Source organism: Panthera uncia, chromosome F1 (assembly GCF_023721935.1).
Source record: "Panthera uncia isolate 11264 chromosome F1, Puncia_PCG_1.0, whole genome shotgun sequence".
Taxonomy (NCBI): Eukaryota; Metazoa; Chordata; class Mammalia; order Carnivora; family Felidae; genus Panthera; species Panthera uncia.
In genome coordinates, this window is record NC_064813.1 from 63,016,788 (window position 1) to 63,038,779 (window position 21,992).

Sequence of the window (21,992 nt, forward strand, 5' to 3'; positions counted from 1 at the left end):
GGTTTTATTGGAGCACAGCCCTGGCTGTCCATCTACGTGTTATCCAAGGCTGCTTTTATGCTACAGTGGCAGAGTTCAGTAGTTGTATCAAGGACCAGGTGGCTTGTCAGCTTAAAATATTCACTATCTTGCCATTTAAGAAAAAGTTTACCAACCCCTAGTCTAGCTTCACAGCTAGAATATAGTAGTTTGTTTTTTTTTTTTTAAGTTTATTTAAATAATTTTGAGAGCGAGAGCACATGCACGGGGGTGGGGGGTGGGCAGAGAGAGAGAGAATCCCAAGCAGACTCCATGCTGTCAGCACAGAGCCTGACATGGGCTTGATCCCATGAACTGGGAGATCTGACCTGAGCCAAAAATAAAGAGCCCAATGCTTAACCGGCTGAGCGCCCCCAGGCGCCCCGTAGAATATAGTAGGTTCTTGATAAATACCGAAGAAAGGGGAAGGAATGTAAAGATTTCCTCATAAAGAGGAGGGGCAGAGCGCATTAGATACTGAGGAATACTGAATGGTCCATATACCAAAATATTGCATATTTAAATGTGTTTTACAGGACACCTGGGTGGCTTAGTCGGTTAAGCGTCTGACTTTGGCTCAGGTCATAATCACAGGTCGTGGGTTTGAGCCCTTCATCAGGCTCTGTGCTGACAGCTCTGAGCCTGGAGCCTGCTTCGGATTCTGTGTCTCCCTCTTTCTCTGCCCCTCCCCTGCTCACGCTCTGCCTCTGTCTCTCTCTCTCTCAAAAATAAATAAACATTAAAAAATAAGTAAATATGTTTTACTAATTTGCTGACTTACAAAGTTTACGATTGCTTAGTGACATTTAAGAATTGTTGGTTTAGTTTAGAGGGAAAAAATTGATTATCAGATGCTCTGTTTGTTGAAGAGTACTAATTAGCAATATAGCAGTCTCCTATTTGTGGTTTTTTTTGTTTTTTTTTTTTTTTTTTTTTTTGATAGCTAGGGGAGGGGCAGAGAGAGAGGGAGACGCAACTAAGCAGGCTCCGCGATATCAGCACGGAGCCGTATACGGGGCTCAAACCCACAAAATGTGAAATGGTGACCTGAGCCGAAACCAAGAACCAGACGCTTAACCAACGGAGTCACCCAGGCACCTCTCCTATTTGTCTTTTCTTTATCCGGTGTTCATTTGGCAAAGATTTCTGGGTAATTCTCAACGCAGGAGGATATTAAGCAAGAAATTGTGGAGAATAGAAGTATGTATTGATTCATTCATTTCTTCATCCAGTGTTTACTAAGCACCTGCTATGTGCTAGACACACACTTGACTAGACATACAGGGAGCATTCTGGAGAAACAGGTATGTAAGGATTAAAAATATTAAGTAACTACCCAGGATTACTCATCTACTAAGTAGCAGAGTTAGTATTTGAACTCAGATCGTACGCCTCAGATATGGTAGAAACCCTTTCACCATGCTGTTCTTTCTCACAGAGGAAATATTAAAGACAAAATTAGCGTATCAGGTAGAGGGAGCGGTGTGTGTGGAGGTGAGAGAGTGAGGTTGCGACATGGTGTCTTCAGAGAAGCATCGCTTTTTTGTTTTGTTTTTGTGTAATGTGTAGGATCTTTTGAGAAGAGGTGGAGAGTTGTATGTACTAAGGAGTTTGGACTTTATTTAGTAGAAAATACAGAGTCACCGAGTAGATTTTAAGCCGGGAATTTACACAAAATAATTGCATTTTGGAATGATCCTGGTGACGACATGAGCAAGGAGGTCAGAAGGATACAAATAATCTCAGCGAAACCTCTCTCTAGGTTGCGGTTTCCCTATACAGAGGCTGGAGAGCTGAAGACCCGGCCTCTGGGGAACATGGGCATTTTAGAGAGACAGACGAGCTCATGAACACCAGTAAGGGGCGGTTGGCCATCAAGGAAAGACACCGTTTGAGGGCAGGAGTGGTGAACGCTGTCGGGATGCGAGAGAGACGCCCCGAGACCCTGCTGTGGGTGGAGGCCGTCAGGTCCTGGTGACTTGAGCCAGACAAGTGTCAGTAGAGGGCTGAGGGCCGAGGCTGGACTGCAGTGGATTGAGAAGTGAATAGGGAGTGAGGAGGTGAAAACGTTGATGCAGGTTGCTCTGCTTAGTAATTTGACTACGACAGGGAAGGGCAGAAAAGGCAGCGGTGGGACCGGTCAGTGGAGGGAGGGTTTTTGGGAAGTGGGCGGACAGGCACGAGGAGCAGGTTGAAGAGTAGACGGACGGAATCAGGTCCTGCAGGGAGGAAGTTAAGAGCCGCTGCGGAGAGGAGGCGCGGAGACTGGAGGGAACACGCTGCCGTGTGTGGTTTCTCCCGGATGTCCAGCGCCTGGCGGGACGCTCGCGCACGACATCTGCCCCAGATGTTGGGATGGATGGTCAGAGGTTGGGTTGCAGAGATGAGGGAAGGGGACCGTGGTTGGATGGGAATGAAGGCAGGAGAGAGGACGTCTGGAGGAGATCCTGGTGTGGTGGGTGTTCGTAATTGTCGCCGTGGGGAACGAGAGGGAGAACCAGCCAAGTAAGGGGCCAAGACGGGACCGAAGACCCGAGGACTTGCACGAGCCCAGCCTGGTAGCAGCGGACCCTGTTGGGGAGCTTTCGGTGGAAATCAACAGTAAGCGATTACAAGCTGGGAGAGGAGACAAGCGCTTCGGGCTGATGGGGTTTAGGATTACCACCTGGAGAAGAGCTAGGGTTTGAAAGGGGGTAGGAGAGGCGGGCCTTCAGGGAAGAGCGGGAGCCAGAAGCTTGGTTGGGGACGGTCCTTTATCTGTCCTGACCTCCCACTGGCTGTGGTTCCCGCCACTACGCATTGCAGCTCTTCAAGGGATCGGTTTGTAAGTTGTAACATCTCCGTCGTTTCCGCCACGGCAGGATTTACGACCAGAGGAAAATCGATGAGAATGAGAACAACGGAGTGCTCAAGAAATTCTGTCCTCACCACCTGGTAAGGTTCACGAGGGGCCGGTGGTTCCAGGCTTCCCCGACTCAACCCCAAGGCTGTCCCCAAACTTGTCGGCCTGGCGGGTGGAGCTTGGACTTTGGAGTCAGACCCCTGGACTTGAATCCTGGCTCCACCACTTACTGGCTTTGCGGTCTCCGGCAGCCGCTTCACCTCCGTTAGCTAGGTTTTCTTAGCGACAAAGTGCGGAGGTAAAGATAACTGCCTTGCCCCGTGACGGTGGGGCCGAGTGAGATAGGGCGGATGTAGGATGGCTGGCATCCTACAGAAGACGGCCAGCCGAAAGCCCTCTCCCCCGAGGCGGCCACGTTTCACGGGCTGTACTCCTGTCCGTCTGTCTCTTCTGCTCTCTCACTCTCTGGGAGAAGATGTAGGGGAGTTTGAAGGAAAACCTGTTTCCTGAAGGTGGTGTGACAAGTGGGGGGGTGGGGCATCAGTCAGTATCTGCTCCTTATTGCAGGTGAACAGTGAGTCCAAAGCAAACATCACCTGTCTTGTGTTCAGCCACGACGGCACAGGTACGTGCGCAGGGCCCGGCTCCGAGGCTGGCGCGCCCCCTCTGTCCAGGGAGCTGCCGGGCCAGTGAGGCGCGTGCCCTCCGGCGCTCACCGCCGTGCCCTGGCTCCGAGTGGAGCAGCTGGGGAGTAGTCGCTGCTGGTGAGCACACGAGCGGGAGGACACAGCAGACGACCCCCGGAGGCGCCGGGCGCCACCCGCAGATCAGATTTCGCAGCGCCCGTCCCGAAGCCCAGGCTCCTTGCCTGAGCAGGTGCTCACGCCTTCGGCTCCTCCTCGAGTCAGTGGGTGTGACCTTCCTGAGCATCCTGCTACCCCTGGGTTGGCAGCGTGTTCTCAGTCTACCCTGGACACCTGACCTGCCTGCCGTTCCAACCGAGTGAGATGGGTGCCATCCCCGGGTATTAGGAGGGGGCACTACCGGCCAGAAGCTGCACCCCAGCCCCCGACTCCTGGTCCCGGCTGTTTTTCAGCCTTTGCCTTCACTACTGTCTGCTTGTTCTTGGCAGAGCTCCTGGCCAGTTACAACGACGAAGACATTTACCTCTTCAACTCCTCTCACAGCGACGGGGCCCAGTATGTGAAGAGATACAAGGGCCACAGAAATAATGCCACAGGTGAGGCTGTCTTTTAGTTGCTGTCCGGTGGCTTGGAGAACTGCAGTGTTTCAATCAGGTTGTGCAGATAAGAACTACCTGAGGGACTTGGCAGGGGGAGGGTGTCCCTGATTAATTAGCCGAGGGTTTTCACGGGCCTGCTGTGCTCAAGCACGGAGGGCCCGAAGCCCCTCGATCCCTGCAGTGAGGTTACTTCCTCTGGGCGTAAGGGGACGTGGGTGACTATTTTTCCTGGGGCTGCAGGCGACTGCAGGCTTACCAGGCTTGTCGGGGAGGCTGGGAAAGCCGTCCGCTGCCGGTGGTACCAAACTGCCTGAAATAGGGGGGAGCTGCTCACTCTAGGGTGGAGGGGGCGGTGGGCCTCTGGGAGGAGGCAGAGGAGGAGGGTGGTGCTGGGGGCTCCTCCCCAGTCTGTGGCGGGAACGGCCGTCTGGGTTCTGCGTGCGGCTGCCTAGCTTCACCGTGCCACGGACTCACTGCCGACCTTTCGGAAATGCCGAAGCGTGGCTTCCGTCTTCAGACATCTGATTCAGCTGGCGTGGGGTACAGCGTGGTTGGAGTTCTTGAGAAGCTCCCTACTGGACTCTCGTGTACAGAAAAGTTGGGGTGGCCACGGCTCTGTTGCTGCCACCACTCCCAACAAGTATCTGTCATGATTTTGACTTGGAGGGACGTGTCCTTTCCTTCCGAGTGAGTGAGGAGAGCGGGAGAACTTGGGCTTGGAACTTAGTCCACGGGCAGCCAGGGCGAGGGTGCAGCCCCGTGCTCAGCGCGGAGCTTGGGCCCCCAGCTCCCCTAGCCACGTCCCAGAGTGGAGCCCTGTTGTTCAGTCTTGGGTACGGGCGCTTCTTACGGGCAGCTGTGGCATATTTCTCCGTCGTCCTTAGCCCCACTGCCGGCCCAGGAAGCACTGACGGGGTCCTAAGGAAGCACACAAACCAAGGATGGGCCGGGAGTGTGGAACAGGGCTGCCTGGTCGGGGGATTCAGGCCGGGACAGGTAAGGCATTCGTGAGGCCGGGGGTGCCCCGCAGGGTATAGACCACGGTGATTGAGGCTGCCACCGAGGGACCGGAGCCCCTCTGCCCCACGGAGCTCTTCGAGGGACTAGAAGCAGGCTCTGGGAATGGCATGACTCTTGCTCTGTCTGTTGTATACGCACAAGCCCTTGATTTGGTTTGTGAAAATGAAAGGGATTCTGTGGCTCTTTGCTGACTCGGAGTTTGTGAATAACTAAATTCCCTATGAGGTAAATACATACAGGCCCGATGCCAACTTCCGTGTGGTTTCTTCCCTCGTTCATCGTTTCAGTAAAAGGCGTCAATTTCTATGGCCCCAAGAGCGAGTTTGTGGTGAGCGGCAGTGACTGCGGGCACATCTTCCTCTGGGAGAAGTCCTCCTGCCAGATCGTGCAGTTCATGGAGGGGGACAAGGGAGGCGTGGTGAGTACGCTGTGCCGGCCTGGCCGGCTCCCTGCTCTTCTCGCCATTGAGGTAGGTGTTCGCAGGGCCCCCGAGTTCACTGTGGCGGCGCGATGCCCTGTCTTGGAGTCTGGCCAGCCACATCGAAGGCACCACGGGGTGCTGAGGTTTGCCTGGAATGTTTTCTCCCGTGTTCTGCCTTCTGCCCCTCTGAGGCATGGTTTGTTCGGGAGAGAAAGGGACTGTAGGGAAGAGCCTGTGGCCTGAATGCGGGGTCTCTAGCCATGCACCTTTTCTGAAAGGAGAGCATTGGAGTTCGGGGCACTCCCATCGTGCCCAGTGCCAAAGGGGTCTCCGTGCCACGTGCCTCATCCCTTAAGAGTAGCTGAGTAGTTCCGATTCTGTGTCTCCCTCTCTCTCTGCCCCTCCCCCATTCATGCTCTGTCTCTCTCTGTCCCAAAAATAAAAAAAAAAAAAAAAAAAAAAAACGTTGAAAAAAAAAATTAAAAAAAAAAAAAAAAAGAGTAGCTGAGTAGGCATCTTGACTGGATCCTGGGTCAGTGGATACAAGGTAGAAGGAGTACTTTTCAGGCAGTTGGGAGAGTCAGAATATGGTCCACACATCCTTTCGTGGGGCATTCAATGTTAGGTTTCTGTCATGTGACAATAGCGTTTTATTTATATAGGAGAATATCCTTGTACTTAGGAGATACGTATTAAATACGTAAAGGTGAAATGTCATGTTTATATTTAAATGAATATAAACCCGTAACATCTACATTTAGATAGGGACAGAGCAAATACGGTGATTTGTTGTGGTGGTGGTTTAAATACTGACTGAGCAGCCTGCTGTACAGCCCATGAGCAGATCACAGTCTGCCTGTCCTTTGAATTCTAGACACCCTTCATAGGGGTAGGGCAGAAAGGAAGCATGAGGGGTCCTGAATTGGGGAGTGAAGTACGGTCAGCTCTTAAGATCCATCTAGCTCATCATATATTTTTTTTCTTTTTTGAGACCCAGACTCTGAAAAGGAATTGAGTGGCTTCCTATTGTAAGGTTTTTGGACTGCAGAAGATCTGAAAGAGGCAGTTTGGGAGACTGCCTTGTACTGATTACCCGAGTCTGGTTAGGAGCCTCTCAGGAACGGCTGAGACAGCTTGGTCTCTCTCCCTTTTCATCCCGTCTCAGCTCCGGGCAGTTGCAAAGAGCCCATCTCTTCATGAGGTGTCCAGACAGTGGTGGTAGAATTTAAAATGGTGCTTTGCAGTCAGGCTCCCTTTCCTTGTGTGTTTCTTGCCTTCATGTGAAGCTTTTTCAGGTTTTTTTCTGGTTTTGTCTAAGTTTTCGGGACCTGGGGCCAGTAGAGATCCCAGGCTTCTCTGGCCTGGACGCATGTGGAGAGGGTGTGGAGCTTGAAGGTGTATCTCACTGTTGCCCGCTTCCTGTCCTGCCCTTCCGTAGGTCCTCCTCTATCATCTGCAGTGAACAAACTAAAACACTGGAGTCTTCATGAGAATTCTGCAGTAGGCATGTAGTCAGAAGGAAGTCAGAAGGGCCCAGTGAATCCCTTCTAGATCATAAACTGTCTTGCGTTCCGTTCTGGAGAGACGCAGGGCCGAATGCCCTCTCCCAAACCACTCTGCAGGCCGGTTTGCTTTCAGCTCTGCCAATATCAGGGTCTGATGGGTAATCCAGGTTCTCAGGTGGAGAGGGCAGCCACTTGGGATAGGCGGGCCCCACGCCTGGATCTGGTGGTCACGAGAGTGAGAGACCAGAACAAGAGATCTAGAGGCTGCACCCCGAAGAGCGTTTCCCAGCTTGTTCTTGTCCCCATGTGAGCTTGATGATCTGTGTGTTCCCACCTGGCCGCCTCCGTGTTTTTGGCCCTAACTTCCCCGCAGCTGCTCGCCGGGCACCAGCCTCCAAAGAAGATGCATAGCAGCTCATCGTAAAGTAGAATATTACAGCCAGAAGGGATCTTAGCAGTTATCATCCGCCTTGCCCAGGTCTCTCGACTCTGGTTTTGCGTCAGTCTCTAGTCCTTTCTTTGTTCCCATTTAAGGACAAGGGGGTGGGGTTGATGTTAAAGGACAGTCCTTGGTCCCCCAGAGCACTTCACTGCTCTGTCCCATCCGCGTATCTCCCAGCCCAGGCCTCTTGAGGCTGGAGCTCGTCGCTCCGCTCAGGTTGTTACTGACCGGGTAGTGCTGGCGTTCAGACGGGCCTGGCCCAGAAGCTCTCTGTCGGCTCCCCCTGCAGGCTCCAACCCACGTACTATACGGTATTGACTGCTGTCTCTCTTGCCTTTGGCTTTGTCCTTAGTCCCAAGTTCCAAGGAATTTTTTTTGATTTTGCTGACTTGCTCCAGGAGAGGTAGTCAGGGTGGAGGGCTCCTCAGGAGGCGGCGGAATGATCTCTGGTTTGTACGTGTAAGTTGTCACGTATCTTTGGATAATAATCTCCGGCAGTGGAGCTCCTGTCTGGGGTCTCCTCATGCCGCAGATGCTGAGAACTGTCCGCACTACCTGAAAAGAGCCCCAGTAGAAACTTCGCAGCGAGCTGATACGGGGCTTGAGAGAAAGAGAAGAGGGGAAACGTGGTTTCTGCTTTACTCTCAGGCTCGGGCTTCACTTCAGTCTTCTCTGAGCATTTATTTACTTGTAAAATGGAAGAACAAAGACGATTGGAAGCCCGGGTCAGTATTATTTTCCATGCTGGCCCCAGTTTCCCCTCAGCTGCGCTCTCTGCGTGTGCAGGCCAGGCAGAGGAGGTTGGTCCAGAGAGAAGGAAAAGATAAAAGAGGCTTTTTGCCAGGGGTTGTTTTTTTGGCCTACGGGGGCAGCTGCAAGGCGGGATGGGATGGGGGGGGGGGGGCGGGTGAGGACTGGCTAGGGCCACACCCTCTTCCTTCCGGGTGCCTTTCCTATCTATTCTTCGGCTGACTAAGCCCCAAAATGCTTTAGCAGCTAGATCTGGGACCAGCTCTTCCAGTGGCCCTGGGAGCTGCCTGCCCTGCCCTGCCCTGCCCTGCCCTGCCCTGCCGTTTGGAAGGCTGATGTTTCCAAGTTAGACAGCAGGGGGCATGGGTGCCCCCAGACAGAAGGAAGCTGCTGAAGCCAGAAGGCCTGCCTGTCTGCCACAGTCCCTTTCTCCTGCGCAGTCACTGTACCCAGAGGTGGTTTAGATTGATGCCGTGGATGCCCCAGGAAGCTGTGTTCCTACACTGTGCCACCCTATGGCTGAGCCTGTTGGGCTTTCTGGGTGCACAGCAGGATGCCGTCGCCCTGGGGTGTGCAGGGTTCTCCAGCATCCGCGTGCCTCCACTGCCTCACCCCTCCCCAGCCTGTGCCTCCCTCCAGTCCAAGTAAACCGTGCCAAGTGAATGTGATTGTTCTCTCTTTTCTGGGGGCTCAGCGGCAGCTGCTGCTTTCTTCATTTTTAAAAATTTATTTGCCATTTGGTGAAAGGCACTGAGATGTTTTTTTTCCAGCCTTGGGCAAGTTGGGACTGTGGAATCCGGAGTAGATGAGGTCATCTGGACCTCATTGCCTTTTTGTGAAGCCAGCAGTGAGCTTGGCCAGTCACCCGCCTGCCCCTGGGGCTGTGTCTAGGGCGAGGCCACCCCTACCTATACCTGGGAGATGAGAGATGGGCCTGTTCTATCTACCCAGTCTGTGTCCAGCGTTTCTTCCACCCCCAGGGCCCTTGGCCTGCGTTCGTGGTGGTTGGGCCTGCCTTCCCAGCACTCTCTCAGCTCTGATTGAGGAATATGTTTGGCTCAAGGTGAGTAGTGGTTTTTAAGTCCTATTCCCATATACCCCTGAGCCTGTGGTTTCCTTTCCTCTTGACCAGGTAAACTGTCTTGAGCCCCACCCTCACCTGCCCGTGCTGGCAACCAGCGGCCTAGACCATGATGTCAAGATCTGGGCACCCACAGCTGAAACTTCCACTGAGCTGACGGGGCTGAAGGATGTAAGTAGCTGACTGCGGAGGTCCATGTTGCATTTTGAGTCTAACACCCTCCCCCACGCGGCTGTGATTGGCCCTCGGGGAGCATCCCCTGCGCAGGGGTCCAGGGGCAGCTGTGGAGTGCGCCGAGTTCACGGCGGAGTGGGGAAGGGGGCGTCTTTCGGAAGAATCGTTCTATTCTAGAGCTTCCTGACCTTCTCAGTGGATAAACCTGGGGCACCCTTTCCTAATCTGGTCTGGCTCCCCTTCGGCTTAACGGCTCCTGGAGGACGTTTTCAGGGGGATGGGGCGCCAGTCCCTTCTGATCAGGGCCGGGGTCCCTAGTCATTACTCGCCACACTCACCCCCAGCACCCTCTCCGGTTCAGGTGATTAAGAAGAACAAGCGGGAGCGGGATGAAGACAGCTTGCACCACACTGACCTGTTTGATAGCCACATGCTCTGGTTCCTCATGCATCACCTGAGACAGAGACGCCACCACCGGGTAAGCTGGCGTTGGGGGGTGGGCGCCCGGGGGCGGTGACCCCCGGAAGGGTCACATGTCCTAGTGCACACTTCCTCGCCATTTTAAAAAGCGATCGGGTGGTTGTGGTTGGGTTGCTTATCCATTGTCCTGCACCCCCACCAGAGCCCTGGCGTAGCCTTGGAAGAGCCACCAGGCAGACGGGTGGGGTCTGCTCTCTGCTCTCCATCGCCACGAGTGAGAGCGCGGTGTTTGCAGAGGCGTGAGGGTGGGGAAGGAGTTGGGAAAAATGATAAGTGTCAGAGTGACTTTCTGTTTTTCCTTCTGCCCGAAGAGGCCTAGGGCAGGGGTTAGCAAACTCTGGCGGTTGGCATGCTGCCTGTTTTGGCAAAAGTTTTACTGGAATACAGCCATACCCGCCCATTCACGTTGTCTGTGGCTGCTTTCGTGCTACCACAGCAGAGCCGAAGACTTGCAATAGACATATGCAATAGACGTGATCGGTAATAGTTATTATCTGGCCCTTTTAAGGAAAAGTCCGCCGACCCCTGGCCTAGAGCACCTGAGTTACGGTTAAGACTTAACAGGCTTGTCCTCTTTGTGGGGAAACTACTAACAAGCCTTTCCTACTCTACAGCGCTGGCGAGAGCCTGGGGTTGGGGCCACAGATGCAGACTCGGATGAGTCCCCCAGCTCCTCAGACACATCGGACGAGGAGGAGGGCCCCGACCGGGTGCAGTGCATGCCTTCCTGAGGCCTCGGACCCGGGAGGGGCGGGCCGGAGCTGCCAACCCCGATCCTGCCTGGACAGCCCTTTCCTGTCTCAGGCCCTTACCTTCAGCAGAAACGCACTTTGGACTTTTTGCTTTAGATAAAAGAAAGACCTCCTGGGAGACAGACAGATCGGAGGGGGCGCGAACCTGCGGAGTAGCTAGGAGTAGGAGCCAGGCCCTGGCATGGGCTCCGCGGAGAGGTGCAGAGGGCTCAGCAGAAACAGCCTCTCCCCAAAGCCTTGTTTTTTTTGGGAGGGGGGAGCCTATTTTGTTAACTGGTTTGGGGTAGGGAATGGGGTTTCCTTTTCTTTAATCTCCCTTGTTTCTTGGGTGGGGGGCGGGGATAACTGGCTGTTCAGTACCAATGGGCCGGGGTGGGGGCGGTGGATGTGCCGTTCTCTCTTTGGTTTAGGTTGTTGACCTTTTTCTTTATGTTTTAAAAGTCTGTGACAGTTGCATTCCCCTGCCCCCCCCCTCCCGCCCCCGGACGACCCCATCCCAGGATCCTGTTATTCTGGGGAGTCCTCGGAGCCCCTAACCGCCCCACACTCTTCACCGTCCTTCCCACCCGTTCATCCTCTGTCCTTCCCACGGTGTTTCACACTCGATGACGTGTCCCTCATGCCCTTCTCTTCATCCCGTCACCCCTAACTAGGTCTGGTGAGGGGGGCTGGGGTGGCGGGAGGAGGGGCAGAAGTGGAGGAAGGATAGGAAGGATGTTACCTCTTCTGTTACTTAAAAAAAAGTTGTTTGGTGGCAGCAATCTCCTTGCCCTGTCACTGTTAGAGGCCTAATTTTATATCTATAAATATATTAAAAAGCAAGTCAAACTTGGATGTAGCACGTTAAAATTCTTGTTAGTTTGAATACCTGTATGTCCTCCGTGACTACAGGGAAGGGACTGAAGGTGGAGGGTGGGAGTCCTGCCCTCGCAGTCGCACAGGGCCCAGCCCGCCCTCTGTTTGCGGCCACCAGAGATGGGGGCCAACCCCTTGGGTTTTTGGAGGCTCCAGAATGGAAAGATCCTCGATTCTGCCCTTCCCTGCTTCCTGCCGCGGTTGCGGGGTTGGGAAAACAGGGAGTTCCTTTGAGTTCTTTGCCCCAGATCTCCTACCTCTCCTTGGGTCTTGTGGGTGCTCCCAGGATGCTCTCCCAACCAGAGGCTGGCCCATCTTTAAAACTTGACTGAACTGTGACTTCAGGAAGGTTCTGCCACTGCAGACTGTCTCTCCTCATACTGTACGTGACAGAGGACACGCTCGCTCTTACCTGTAGCTGCTTGATTCTCTAAGCCACCCACCCTGCCCCAGCAGCCCCCTTCCTCGTGGGAGGAGAGTATAGCAGAGAAAGGCCTCCTGGGGTGGCCTCTCTAGCTGGTCCACCTCTTGGCATCTTGCGACTGAGGGACAAATCGTTAATCTAAGGATGAAGATAGCTGGGGCTTGGACACCTGTCTCGTCACTGGTCGCTGAATGAAAGTCCTAAGTTGAATCTTTGCCCTTATTGCTTGTGCTGCTATCCGCCCCCCCCGCCCCGGCCCCCCCGGCCCCCAACCAGGAATTCTGCATCCTGAGGCGGCCCGATTCTCCTAGAACAGGCCAGGAAGGAAGGGCAGAGTGAAGGGATGGAAGGCACTCCTTCCTCCTGCCCCTTTTCTTAGCAACGCTCAGACCAGATGTCAGCTGCTGCGTTTCCTCCCCAAGGCGGGGACGCGCGCACTCCTGTTGCCGGCCGGGTCGTGGAGTGGCCTGAAAACCATGCACTCTGGAATTGGTTGTGTATTTTCTCTCAGTAAAGCTTTTTTTTTTTTCTTCTTCTCCTTTCTGACTGCCGCTGTGTGTGTGCGACATGTGGCCCATTCATTCGTGATGGACTGGGTTGGTCTCTTGCACTATAGGCTCCTGGCCCTGTCTCCCTTACGGTTTGAGGAGGTCTGGTCTGGGACAGCCGTGTTTCCAGGCCTGGGCTCCAGTGGAGCAGGCCCCATAGCTCAGGGCTACTCGGGAGACGGGTGGGGGGAGGCGGGGGGAAGGATACCATTAGGGGTGTTTTCCAGGCTGCGGTGAGGGATTTGGGGTATCGCTCCCCTCCCCTCCCAGTCATTCAAAGACTCCAAAGTCCTGGTAATTCACAGAAATTCTAGAATCGGGTACAGTACAATCACCTTTATTCCAGGGTTAGAATGAGGCCGTGCACACTGCAGACAGGGGAGCACAGGATAGGGACGATCTCACAGCAGTACAGGGATGGGAGGGCAGGTTAGTCTTTTTAGATTATTTTTGCCTTACAGAGATACTACTAGACTCTGTTGAAAATGACCCTGTCTCCCTTCTCCCATCTCCCCCTCTCTCCTCTTCAGAGAACGCTCCTAATTCCTTCCTCCCTCTCTCTCTCTCTCTTACACACACACACTCTCACATCACATATCCTGACCGGAAGGACAATTCGTGCTCAGTTCCCCCCTCCCAATTCTGCAAGTATCTCTCTGTCCTTGAGGGAGAAGCCGGACAGGGCTGGGGAAACTTGGGAAGGTCCTTTAAGGCAAAACTGTGTGGAGTACTCAAGGTGTATGTGTTAAGGCAGGTGTCCGCAGCGGTGGCCAGAGGGGACGGCTGGGCTGGGCTGGGCACAGAGGCGGCTCTCTCCGGCCAGTCTGGCTTCTTCCCTCCTCCGACAGCCAGCCCTCTGCTCCCACTTAAGTTTTGCTCCCACGTCTTCAAAGCTCTGAACTTAAAACTTTCTCTGAATAGTCTCTTGAGATTGCATGTGAATTTAAAGTTGAAGAAAGTTTCTTCATTTTGACTACACAGCCACTGGACTGGCGCTCCCTTCACTGCGCGCCCCCCCCCCCCCCCCCCCCGCCCTGGCCTAGACACTAAGTTAATGCCAGACACAAGAAAGGGCAGACATGGCAGTGCGGGTTTAATATACATATATGTAGATATATATGTACACACAGTTAGCACGGTCAGGGCAGGGAGGGCATCTTGGCACAGGAAGGAGGCTGGGGTCACTGCACTCTAGTGATTTGGCTAGGAGGCATTCACGAGCCCAACACGCCAGGAGAGTGGGGAAGATGGGCGACGGGCTAACAAGTCCCCTCCTGGACTGAACTGGGGGGGGGGGGGGGCGGGTGGTCAGTGCAAAGGAAGACACTGTAATTAGCTTCTTCCCTTCGTTCCAGCTGGGGGCGTTCTAGACCCGAGATAGGGAGGGTCGCCTGTAGTCACCACGCTGGGACCCTGCGGGTGGGACGGGGTTGGGGTTAAGACCTAAGGAGCTCATTCCTCAGTCTCCCTAGGTTTGGAGTCAGTGTGTGCAACAGTCTGAGTAGGAATAAAGGAGTGGAAAAGAGGGCCCCCCCACCCCACATCTGGTTTAGGGGGGCCTGCTCCCAGCATGGGCTCTGGGGGAGGCGGGAGGGTCTAATGCTGGGTGCTCCACGGGGTTTGAACTTCGGGGCCAGGAAGGGATCCACTGGTCCTCTCTCCTTAGATCCCTGGCTCATACCCATCCTAGGCCCATGGGAGGGGAGCAAAATGGGACCTGCCGGGGCCCAGGCCCTCCAACCTGAGGAACCACTAGAAAAGACTCGTTGGCCAATCCAGCATGGGAGTACAAACTCGGAACTCTGGCTGTTCTTTGCCCCGTCCGGGTGGGGGTTGGGTAACCACTTTCCCTCCCGCTGCTCGTCATTAGGTCCACCCACCTCTCCCCAGGCCCTCACCCCAGCTCGGCTCCTCAGTGTAGGAAAATACAGGTCCTTTCTGCTCCCACACTTCGGCCGTGTGGGGGAAGAGTGGAGGAAAGGGCAGTAGGAGGAATGTGCCCATTTCTATTTGCATAGAAACAGCCCCCACCTCCCCCTAAAGTGGGGAAACGAAGCCCCCCCACCCCCAGCCCGACCCCCATCCTCTCACAAGGAGGAGGAACTTGATGAGCTAGACATACAGACGGACAGCCAGAGCGTGCGCACACGCACACACACGCGCACAGTAAGGGGGTTAGGACCAGGTTAGTAAGTGGGTAGACTGGGGGGGTTGCCCTCGCCCCTCCCCTGGAGGCTGGGGGAAGGGAGTGGTCCAGTGAAGGTCCAACCTTCCTCCTCTCCTCCCCCTTGCTCAGGCTTTCTTCGGTGGCGGAGCCAGTTTGATGATCTCTTCCTCCGAGGGCTGCCGGATGATGTCTGGGGGCAAAAAGGGAGGTGTCCAGGGACGGGAGGCGTGGACGACAGCAGGCAGGCCCGCCGCATCCGCCTCCGTTGTCCCCAGAGTCAAGTGCTCCAAGGATCACCCCTGGGCGGGGGGAGAGGTGCACGGTGAAGGCGTGGCCTCCTACCTTTGTACTTCTTGGCACTGGGGATGCGGGTCAGCTTGGTGTCCAGCTCATCCTCCTCGGAGATCTTCAGAACACGGGTTCTGTAGTCCACCACCATGGTGAGCAGGTCAGGGCGGCGAGAGATCTCGAAGATGTGCTCGATGTAGGAGAGGTTGTCTGAAGGAAGACGGAGACCGGGTCAGCCAGGCTGGAGAGGCCTCCCCTGCCCCACCAGGCCAGGCTTCTGGGACCCACACTGGCTATCAGAGGGCACGCCCCTGGAAGGGGCGGGGCTGCCGAGCAGGACAAGCAAGCTAAGGCACCAACAGTAAATACGGAGGACTTCCCAGGAAGAGCAGGTGGTTGGTCAGTGAAGTTTAAAACATTAGGGATTTATAACGAGGGACTCGGGCTGAATACCAGGTGCCACGTTGCGGGGAGGGGAGAACAGAAGAGTTAAATGGCCTTCCTGACCCCCCACACCCACGCTGACTCCCTAGCACTCCTCCTCGTCAGCATCAGAAAGAATTTCCCGACAGCACCCATGGGGGTGCAGGCCCCAGACCAGCCAGGAGAGATGCTGGGCCTCGTGAGCCCGGGCACGGCCGTGGCCAGAAGGATGCTCTCCGTGGCGGGGCTGCTTCTAGACTGCAGACGCCTTCCGTCCTTCCTCCCTGGCTCCTCCCCTGTGACCCTCTGCAGCCGCCTCCCGACCGCTCGCCATGCTACAGGCAGACGAGTACCTCTCGCGGCCCACGGGGCCCACGGGTCACTTACCGCCCGCCGAATACCCCGTCCCTCAAGGCGCCCCACGGCGCAGCCTTAACTTACCTTTCCAGCCACCGCTAAATGTCCCCTAGACCCCACCAGCCAAGCCAAACAGGCCCCCTTTGCTCTTCCAGGCACACCAGACACTCCTGCCTCTGGGACTGTGGTCCTTTGCCAAGCACGCCCCCGCTCTGGACCCTGCCTTCGAAATACACTGGCCTTGCAGGGCTAGCTTAACGCACCGACTCCCCGCCCAAGCCACTCCCAGAGCAGTGGTCTCTAAAAGTGAATCCGAAAACGTCGGAACTTGTGGTTTTACTTCCAATCCCATCGCCTTCGACTTGTGTTTTAATGGGTTGTCACACATCTGACAATAGCACAGGGGTGTGTGAGCGCCCCCGTTAGTGACTGACGGCACCGTAAGGCACGCAGGGACCACCACCCCCGGGTCTCTACTCGCAGCCTCTCCCCCGTCCTGCCGGAGAGGAGAGTGCTTGGCGCGTGCGGCCCTGACCTTGCTTCTCGCTGCCGCCGCCAGGACTGAGCCCCAGAGGCCGCGGCCCCCGCCCACCTTTGTCCAGCTTGTTGTGGCTCTCCAGGAAGCTGAACCAGGCACTGCCAGTAGTGATCTCCTCGCTCTTCTCGCTGGGGATGTCCTCCTTGCAGGCCGATTTGAGCTGTTCCAGGTCTTCGAGGGTGATGTTGTTGGTCAGGTCCTGGAGGAGGGTCCCGTACTCAGCCATGACTGGGGGCGGGATGAACAAAGGGAGAGGCGGCTGAGCTGGAGGTGCCAGTCCGGTTTCCTCACCGGCACCCGCCTCAACCAGCTCCCTCCACCCTGGCGGAGGCTGGGGGGGGGGGGGGGCCCGGCTGGAGGGAGAAAATGAAGACCCAAGGGCGGCGGGAGCAGTCGGGAAGAGACGAGAAGCTGGGGGCCAAGCTTCAGCCTAGAGTGACAAGTCACACCTCCTTCTCCCCCATCTTTTTTCATTTCTGCCCCCCCCCCAGCAGTAACCCTGGCAACAGCTCCCCTGACTGAGGAGGCGGTTACCATAGCAACCTGCTCCAGACTTTCTCACCCACTGCCTCCCAGGCCCCCCCCCAGAATCGCCCCACCCACCTGCAACCCCTCCCCCTGTCAAAAAAAAAAAAAAAAAACCCAACAAAACAAAAACCCCACAACACTCCAAAACGACCTTCAGGGAGAGGCAGGCTGGCCGGCCGTGGCAGTGAGAAGCTCTGGGAGGGGCAGGAGGGGGGCTGCTTGGTTAGAGCTCGTGTGTTCTAGCTCCCATTCTTCCCCAGAAGCAAAGGGGTCCCTCACTTCAACTCCCCACCGCCCCTCTAATGACTCATTTTGGATGGATGCCTAGGTGCTTGGTCTAACGGTCCCCTGGCCCCTCTGTGCCCCCCTGTATTCAGTCCTTAGGGCTCAGGCGGGCGGGGAGGGGGAAGCAACGGGCCACCCCCACCTTTGTGGAGCCCGTTTCTCCCTTGATGGCCGCCGGGCCTCCGCACAGCCCTCTCTCCTAGCCTTTGTGCTACGCCCGCAGCCCCCGCGCCCCAGAATACCAAGCGGCTGGCTCTGGCCCCCTGCCCAGTTCCCAGGCTGGCTGGGTGGCAGGGGAAGGGGTTTCGAGGCAGCTCTGGGAGAGTCTGGCAGCAAAGGGGCTGTCACCGCTGCCTGCACCCACGTCCGGCTGGCACCACCTTCGGGGTGGGCTCCTGGAGGGGGCTTGGGCGAGGCTGCGGCTCCCCCAGGCCTTCACCCCACCCCTCTTTCAGGAAGATCTTGAAGTGGGAAGGTAGAGAACGTTCAAGGCCCTCCTTCCCACTAGGTAGGAAGCGTGACTAAGACAGGAGGAAGGAAGGTCAGACCTTAGAATGAACTTCTGGAAGTGATAAGATGTGAAACTCCGGTGCTGAGTTTAAAAGGGGCTCCCCCCCCCCCACAATGAGTATATATTTCTTTTATAATCAGAAAAGTAAAGCATTTTAAAAAGTAAGTTCTATCCTAAACTCTGGCTGAACCAAGGATTGGGACAAGGAGATAGACGACCTTGTACTTGACGGGGACTGCCCACAAATCACCCCAACGCTGGCCTGGGAACGTAGCAGACAGCGAGGGGCTGGCCTCACCCCATTTTCCTTATGTCTGGTCTAGGTGCAGGGAAACTGAGGCAGACAGGCATGGCATAGTAAAAGGCGTGGACCCAGAAGTCCGCATTCCCAACCCCCTACTCGGACCGGAACCAACAAGCCTCCCTTGGTGGCAGGCACCGTGACACACACACACAATGAGCCAGCAGGACCCCCACAAGAAACAAGCGCTCACGGGCACGCTCACTTGCACAGCCAGGTGCAAGCAGACAGCAGGGCCCGGCGGCCGCCCCACCAGGCCGGGCCAGGAACAATGCTCTCTGACTGTCAGCACCAGGAGCCGTCTCTGCCTTGAAATCTAGGTCACAGCAGCAGGCTCTGGAGCCCAGCCCCCCCCCCAACCCCCTCCATAATCCCGGGCCAGGAGAGGGGGGTGACGGGCAGGGGGTCCAGGCATGAGGACATCCATGGCGGGGGGTGGGGTGGAGAGAGCTCAAAAGGAAGGGGCAGCACGGGAAGGAGGCAGGGTGCCCCCAAGAAGACCCTGCCCCCCCATGGAGGAGACCCTGACACCAAGCCCTCGGCTGGGAAATGGGACAGCGGTTAGGGGTCTCCTGTCCATTTTCACGCAGAAGAGGCTGTAACTAGATCCTGTGGAAGGAGAATGTGTGTGTGTGTCTCCTGGAAGGAAGTTGGGTTTAGGGCTCTGAATCTAAAACACAGACTTCCAGGGGAGGTGGGCGGGGAGGGATTAATGTGTGAGTGAGCCACCCACGAAGGAGGGGGGCGGTGGGTAGAAGCTTTCTTAGAGCGCGGGGCAGACGCGAGGCCCCCAAGAGGCGCGGGGGTGGGGGGAACGTTGAGGGGCGCGGGCACCGGGAGGTGGCGGTGGCGGGGTGTGGGGGTGCGTGCGTGTTCTGGGAATGGATGTGTACGTGCTGGGGCTGGATGGGTGGCGGTGAGCGTACGAGGTGTGTGTGTGTGTGCGTGCGCGTGTGTGAACGCCGCACGCGTGTGTCAGCTCTATAATCACAGGCCCGAAAGCAGAGAGAAGGGAAGGGTGAGGAGGGCCCCCAGAATGGAGGAAGAGCCGGGGCTGGGAGAGGGAAGGAGGCTGCGAAGGAGGGATCCTAGGGGAGGGTGCGGGGACTCCGCGGTTACCAGGGTGACCTCAGTTCTGCCCCCCCCCCCCCAGCGGTGGGGACAATGACACCACTGGATGGGAGGGGTGTGGGAGCGGCAAGGAGGGACAGAAGCTGTGCAGTAGGGAGTGGGAAAGGCGGCCTGGGGGCTCCCTCCCTGGAGAGATCCGTCCAGCCAGGCCTGGGCGGGGCAGCAGGGGCAAGGCCAGCCCCTTGGGGAATTCTTGGGGTGCAAGGAAGTGGAATCTCCTTAGGTGGCTCTCAAGTCTCACGGACAAGCACCGTCCTCGGGGCGGTGTGGCCCCGGTGGGGCTTGGCAGAAGCCGGGCTCCTTCGCCCAGTCACTTTTGTCACCGAGACTCAGGGTTCCTCAGGGCCTACAGAGGCGTCTCCTCCCCTCCCAGCCCTGCAAAGTCTTCCAGGTCCCCGGAGCAGCACAGAGGTTGTCTGGGGAACACCAGGCAGCCTGGGCGGAGGCCATTCTTGGGACAGGATACCAAGGCAGGAACCGGGGCCGGAGCTGAGGCTGCCAGGAAGTCAGTCCCCTTCCCTCCCAGATCATTCTGTGCTCTGCTCACTGCTTCCTCACACCTACCTACCTACCTTCCTTCCTTCCTTCCTTCCTTCCTTCCTTCCTTCCTTCCTCCCTCCCTCCCTCCCTCCCTCTCCTTCCAAGCTGGCCCCAGGTGGAGCCCTGACAGAAGTGGAAGTGATGGAGGAAGCTGGGGGGAGAGGGGCAGGTGGGGAGGATCTTACATGCTGGCCTCCGGGGATAGGAGCCCAGAGCAAGACAGGTGGGGGCCCTGGGGCACCACCTGCGGAAGGAGCGGACCGGGGCACCCTGAGAAGCCTAGCAAATCGGGGTAACCCCTGTGCGTTGGGACACTACTTCATGCCCATCCCCTCTCCCGTTTGGTCCCAAACTCCCAGTAAACTTCAAAAGAAAGCCCCCCCCCCCATCTGTGGCAGCTGCCGGAGTGGGGGGTGGAGGAGGTCTCCCACACCAGCAGGAGGGGGTCTTACTGCCTCGATTCTGGATCCGGGCATGGGGTGCCAGGCGACGGGAAGCAGAGGGGTGAGTAGGGAGGGCAGGGCGCCCGTTCTACCTGGGCCCCAAGTTCAAGCAGTCCTAGTCCTAATGATTCCCTTAATAACGCACTCAGTTGACTTCTTCCCTTAGCTTCCATTCAGCTTTGGGGGGGGGGGTGTCTTTCTTCCTGTAACAAAGGAAGAAGGGGGCTCTAAGACTCGGCCGGCCAGCCTGGGAATGAGGGGAGACGGGATACCCGGGCCTCAGGCTGAGAAGGCAGGTGGGTTAGCCCTGGGCACAGAGGCCCTCAGTCTTAGAGAAGGCAGATGCCCCGCGATGGGGGCATCAGGAGACCTCTGGCATCGGGTCGGGCAGGGCAGAGAGGGCTGCCTGCTGGTGAGGTGGCCCGAGTGCTGGCCACTCAGCTGGTGGTGTCTCTCCCACTCCTGTTTCGGTTTCCTTCCCACCTCTCCCCCTCACCTGTCTCCTTCCTGCAGTCTCTCGCTCCCTTCCTCCTGTCCTATCAGTGGGCTTTCAGCCGGTCCCACTGGGTGGTGGCCCCGAGGACCGCTGGGGTCTGTGACTCAGTGTCCCCCTCTGAACACTCAGGGCTAGAGTTTCCCTGCTGCCCAGAGAGCGGCAGCTTGGGGAAGGGGGGGGAGGGGCTTGAACTGGTTGGCTGCATCCAGGTGGCGCGTGAGGGTCCGTAGGGAAGGGGACGGCCCGGCAGGGCGTGACTCCGTGGCCCTCTTCACGCATGACAACATGCACACAGGACGGGCACAGGTGTCGGGGGCGGTGAGGAAGTAGGCAACCGGGGCGGTGGGCAGCCTAGGGCATCTCTGGCAATCTCCCCAACGGAGTGTTTAGCCACAAAGGGAAGAGCAATTAAAGCTAATCGCTCTGACAGCCTGGGGGCCAGACTCGTCGAGAAACAAAACCCACACATTCAGCACGTTTCTCGAACTCCCCGGGGCCTCGCCCCATCCTGCTTTCGCCGGGTCCTGGCTCTCGGAGCCCGTGCCGCCCAGCCCCCAGCCCTCTTCCCACTGCTCTGGCCACCTCAGCCTCGCTTCCTCCCCTCCCGTCCCCGACTGTGTCCCTGTCCCTCGCACACATTCTCCTCATTCTCTCTCTCTCTGACTTGGGCTCCATCCTTGGCTGACTCATACTCATTCTTTTTCTCCCTCTCCTCTTCTCCCACCCCCTCCTCCATCCCTGGGCCACTCGGGGCGCAGAAACCAGACGCTCCCGGCACCTAAGTGGACCTGGGGGGGGGGGGCAGAGGCCGCAGCAGCCCCTTACCTTCCCGGCTCCCCCAGCGTCGGGGCGCCAGGCGGGCTCACTCACTCCGGATCCCGTCTCCCTGTCCCTCTGTCTTAAAGAGGGGCAACCTGAGGCCCAGGGCTCGGAGACTGTGCCCAGACAATCAGGGTGGCCTGGGGACAGGGGCCCCCACTCAGCTGTCCCGCAGACAGATGTTCTCCCAGGGGACGTGCACATGGAGGCCGTGGGGGGAGGGGGTGGATGTGTAGTGCAGGGACGTTTGTGATTTGCTGTGTGCGAAGCGATGTGTGGAAGAGTCACATGGGTGTGTGTCACCGTGTGTGCTGGCGTGTCTCTCGTAGGTGTGCGTGTCCCTGTCGCTTCCGACACGGACTGGAGGAAATTAGGGCTTTCGCCTTTGCTGCTCCTCCCCGCCCCCGGCTCCCGCCCCCCTGCCCCGGACACGCGCCTGCCGGTCCCCCGGTGGCCCCCCGCGGGCCGCGGCGGGGGTCCTGGCCGAGCCGGCCCGCGCGGGAAGCGGGCTCCCGGCCGAGCGTCCCCGGGCCGGGCCCCGCACCCCGCACCCGGGCCGTCCCGTGTGGGCAGCGATGTGTGGAAGAGTCACATGGGTGTGTGTCACCGT

The 21,992-nt window shown here is 57.1% G+C and overlaps 2 protein-coding genes across 7 annotated transcripts in view; one reads left to right on the plus strand and one right to left on the minus strand.

The window, feature by feature from the left end:
* Positions 1-11,560, plus strand: part of DCAF8 (DDB1 and CUL4 associated factor 8) — a 40,838-nt gene extending 29,278 nt beyond the window's left edge. For all 5 annotated transcript variants that reach the window (XM_049634697.1, XM_049634693.1, XM_049634698.1 and 2 more), the window contains 7 exons: positions 2,880-2,952; positions 3,428-3,485; positions 3,993-4,100; positions 5,411-5,541; positions 9,374-9,493; positions 9,858-9,974; positions 10,591-11,560. In XM_049634697.1, coding sequence (XP_049490654.1) covers positions 2,880-2,952; positions 3,428-3,485; positions 3,993-4,100; positions 5,411-5,541; positions 9,374-9,493; positions 9,858-9,974; positions 10,591-10,707 — 724 coding nt within the window. In that variant the 3' untranslated portion in view covers positions 10,708-11,560. The remainder of the gene's footprint in view (positions 1-2,879; positions 2,953-3,427; positions 3,486-3,992; positions 4,101-5,410; positions 5,542-9,373; positions 9,494-9,857; positions 9,975-10,590) is intronic.
* Positions 11,561-12,876: 1,316 nt separating this feature from the next.
* On the minus strand, positions 12,877-16,556 carry PEA15 (proliferation and apoptosis adaptor protein 15). Of its 2 annotated transcripts, XM_049634700.1 has the most exons (4): positions 16,383-16,556; positions 15,065-15,220; positions 14,825-14,912; positions 12,877-13,968 (listed from the first exon to the last, which is right to left on the minus strand). In XM_049634700.1, exons 1-3 carry the CDS (start codon positions 16,552-16,554, stop codon positions 14,848-14,850), a joined length of 393 nt encoding a protein of 130 aa, XP_049490657.1. In that variant the 5' UTR covers positions 16,555-16,556; the 3' UTR covers positions 12,877-13,968; positions 14,825-14,847. The 2 variants fall into 2 exon arrangements, with proteins under 2 accessions (XP_049490657.1, XP_049490656.1); XM_049634699.1 differs by having other exon boundaries at positions 12,877-14,912.
* Between the last annotated feature and the right edge of the window lie 5,436 nt (positions 16,557-21,992).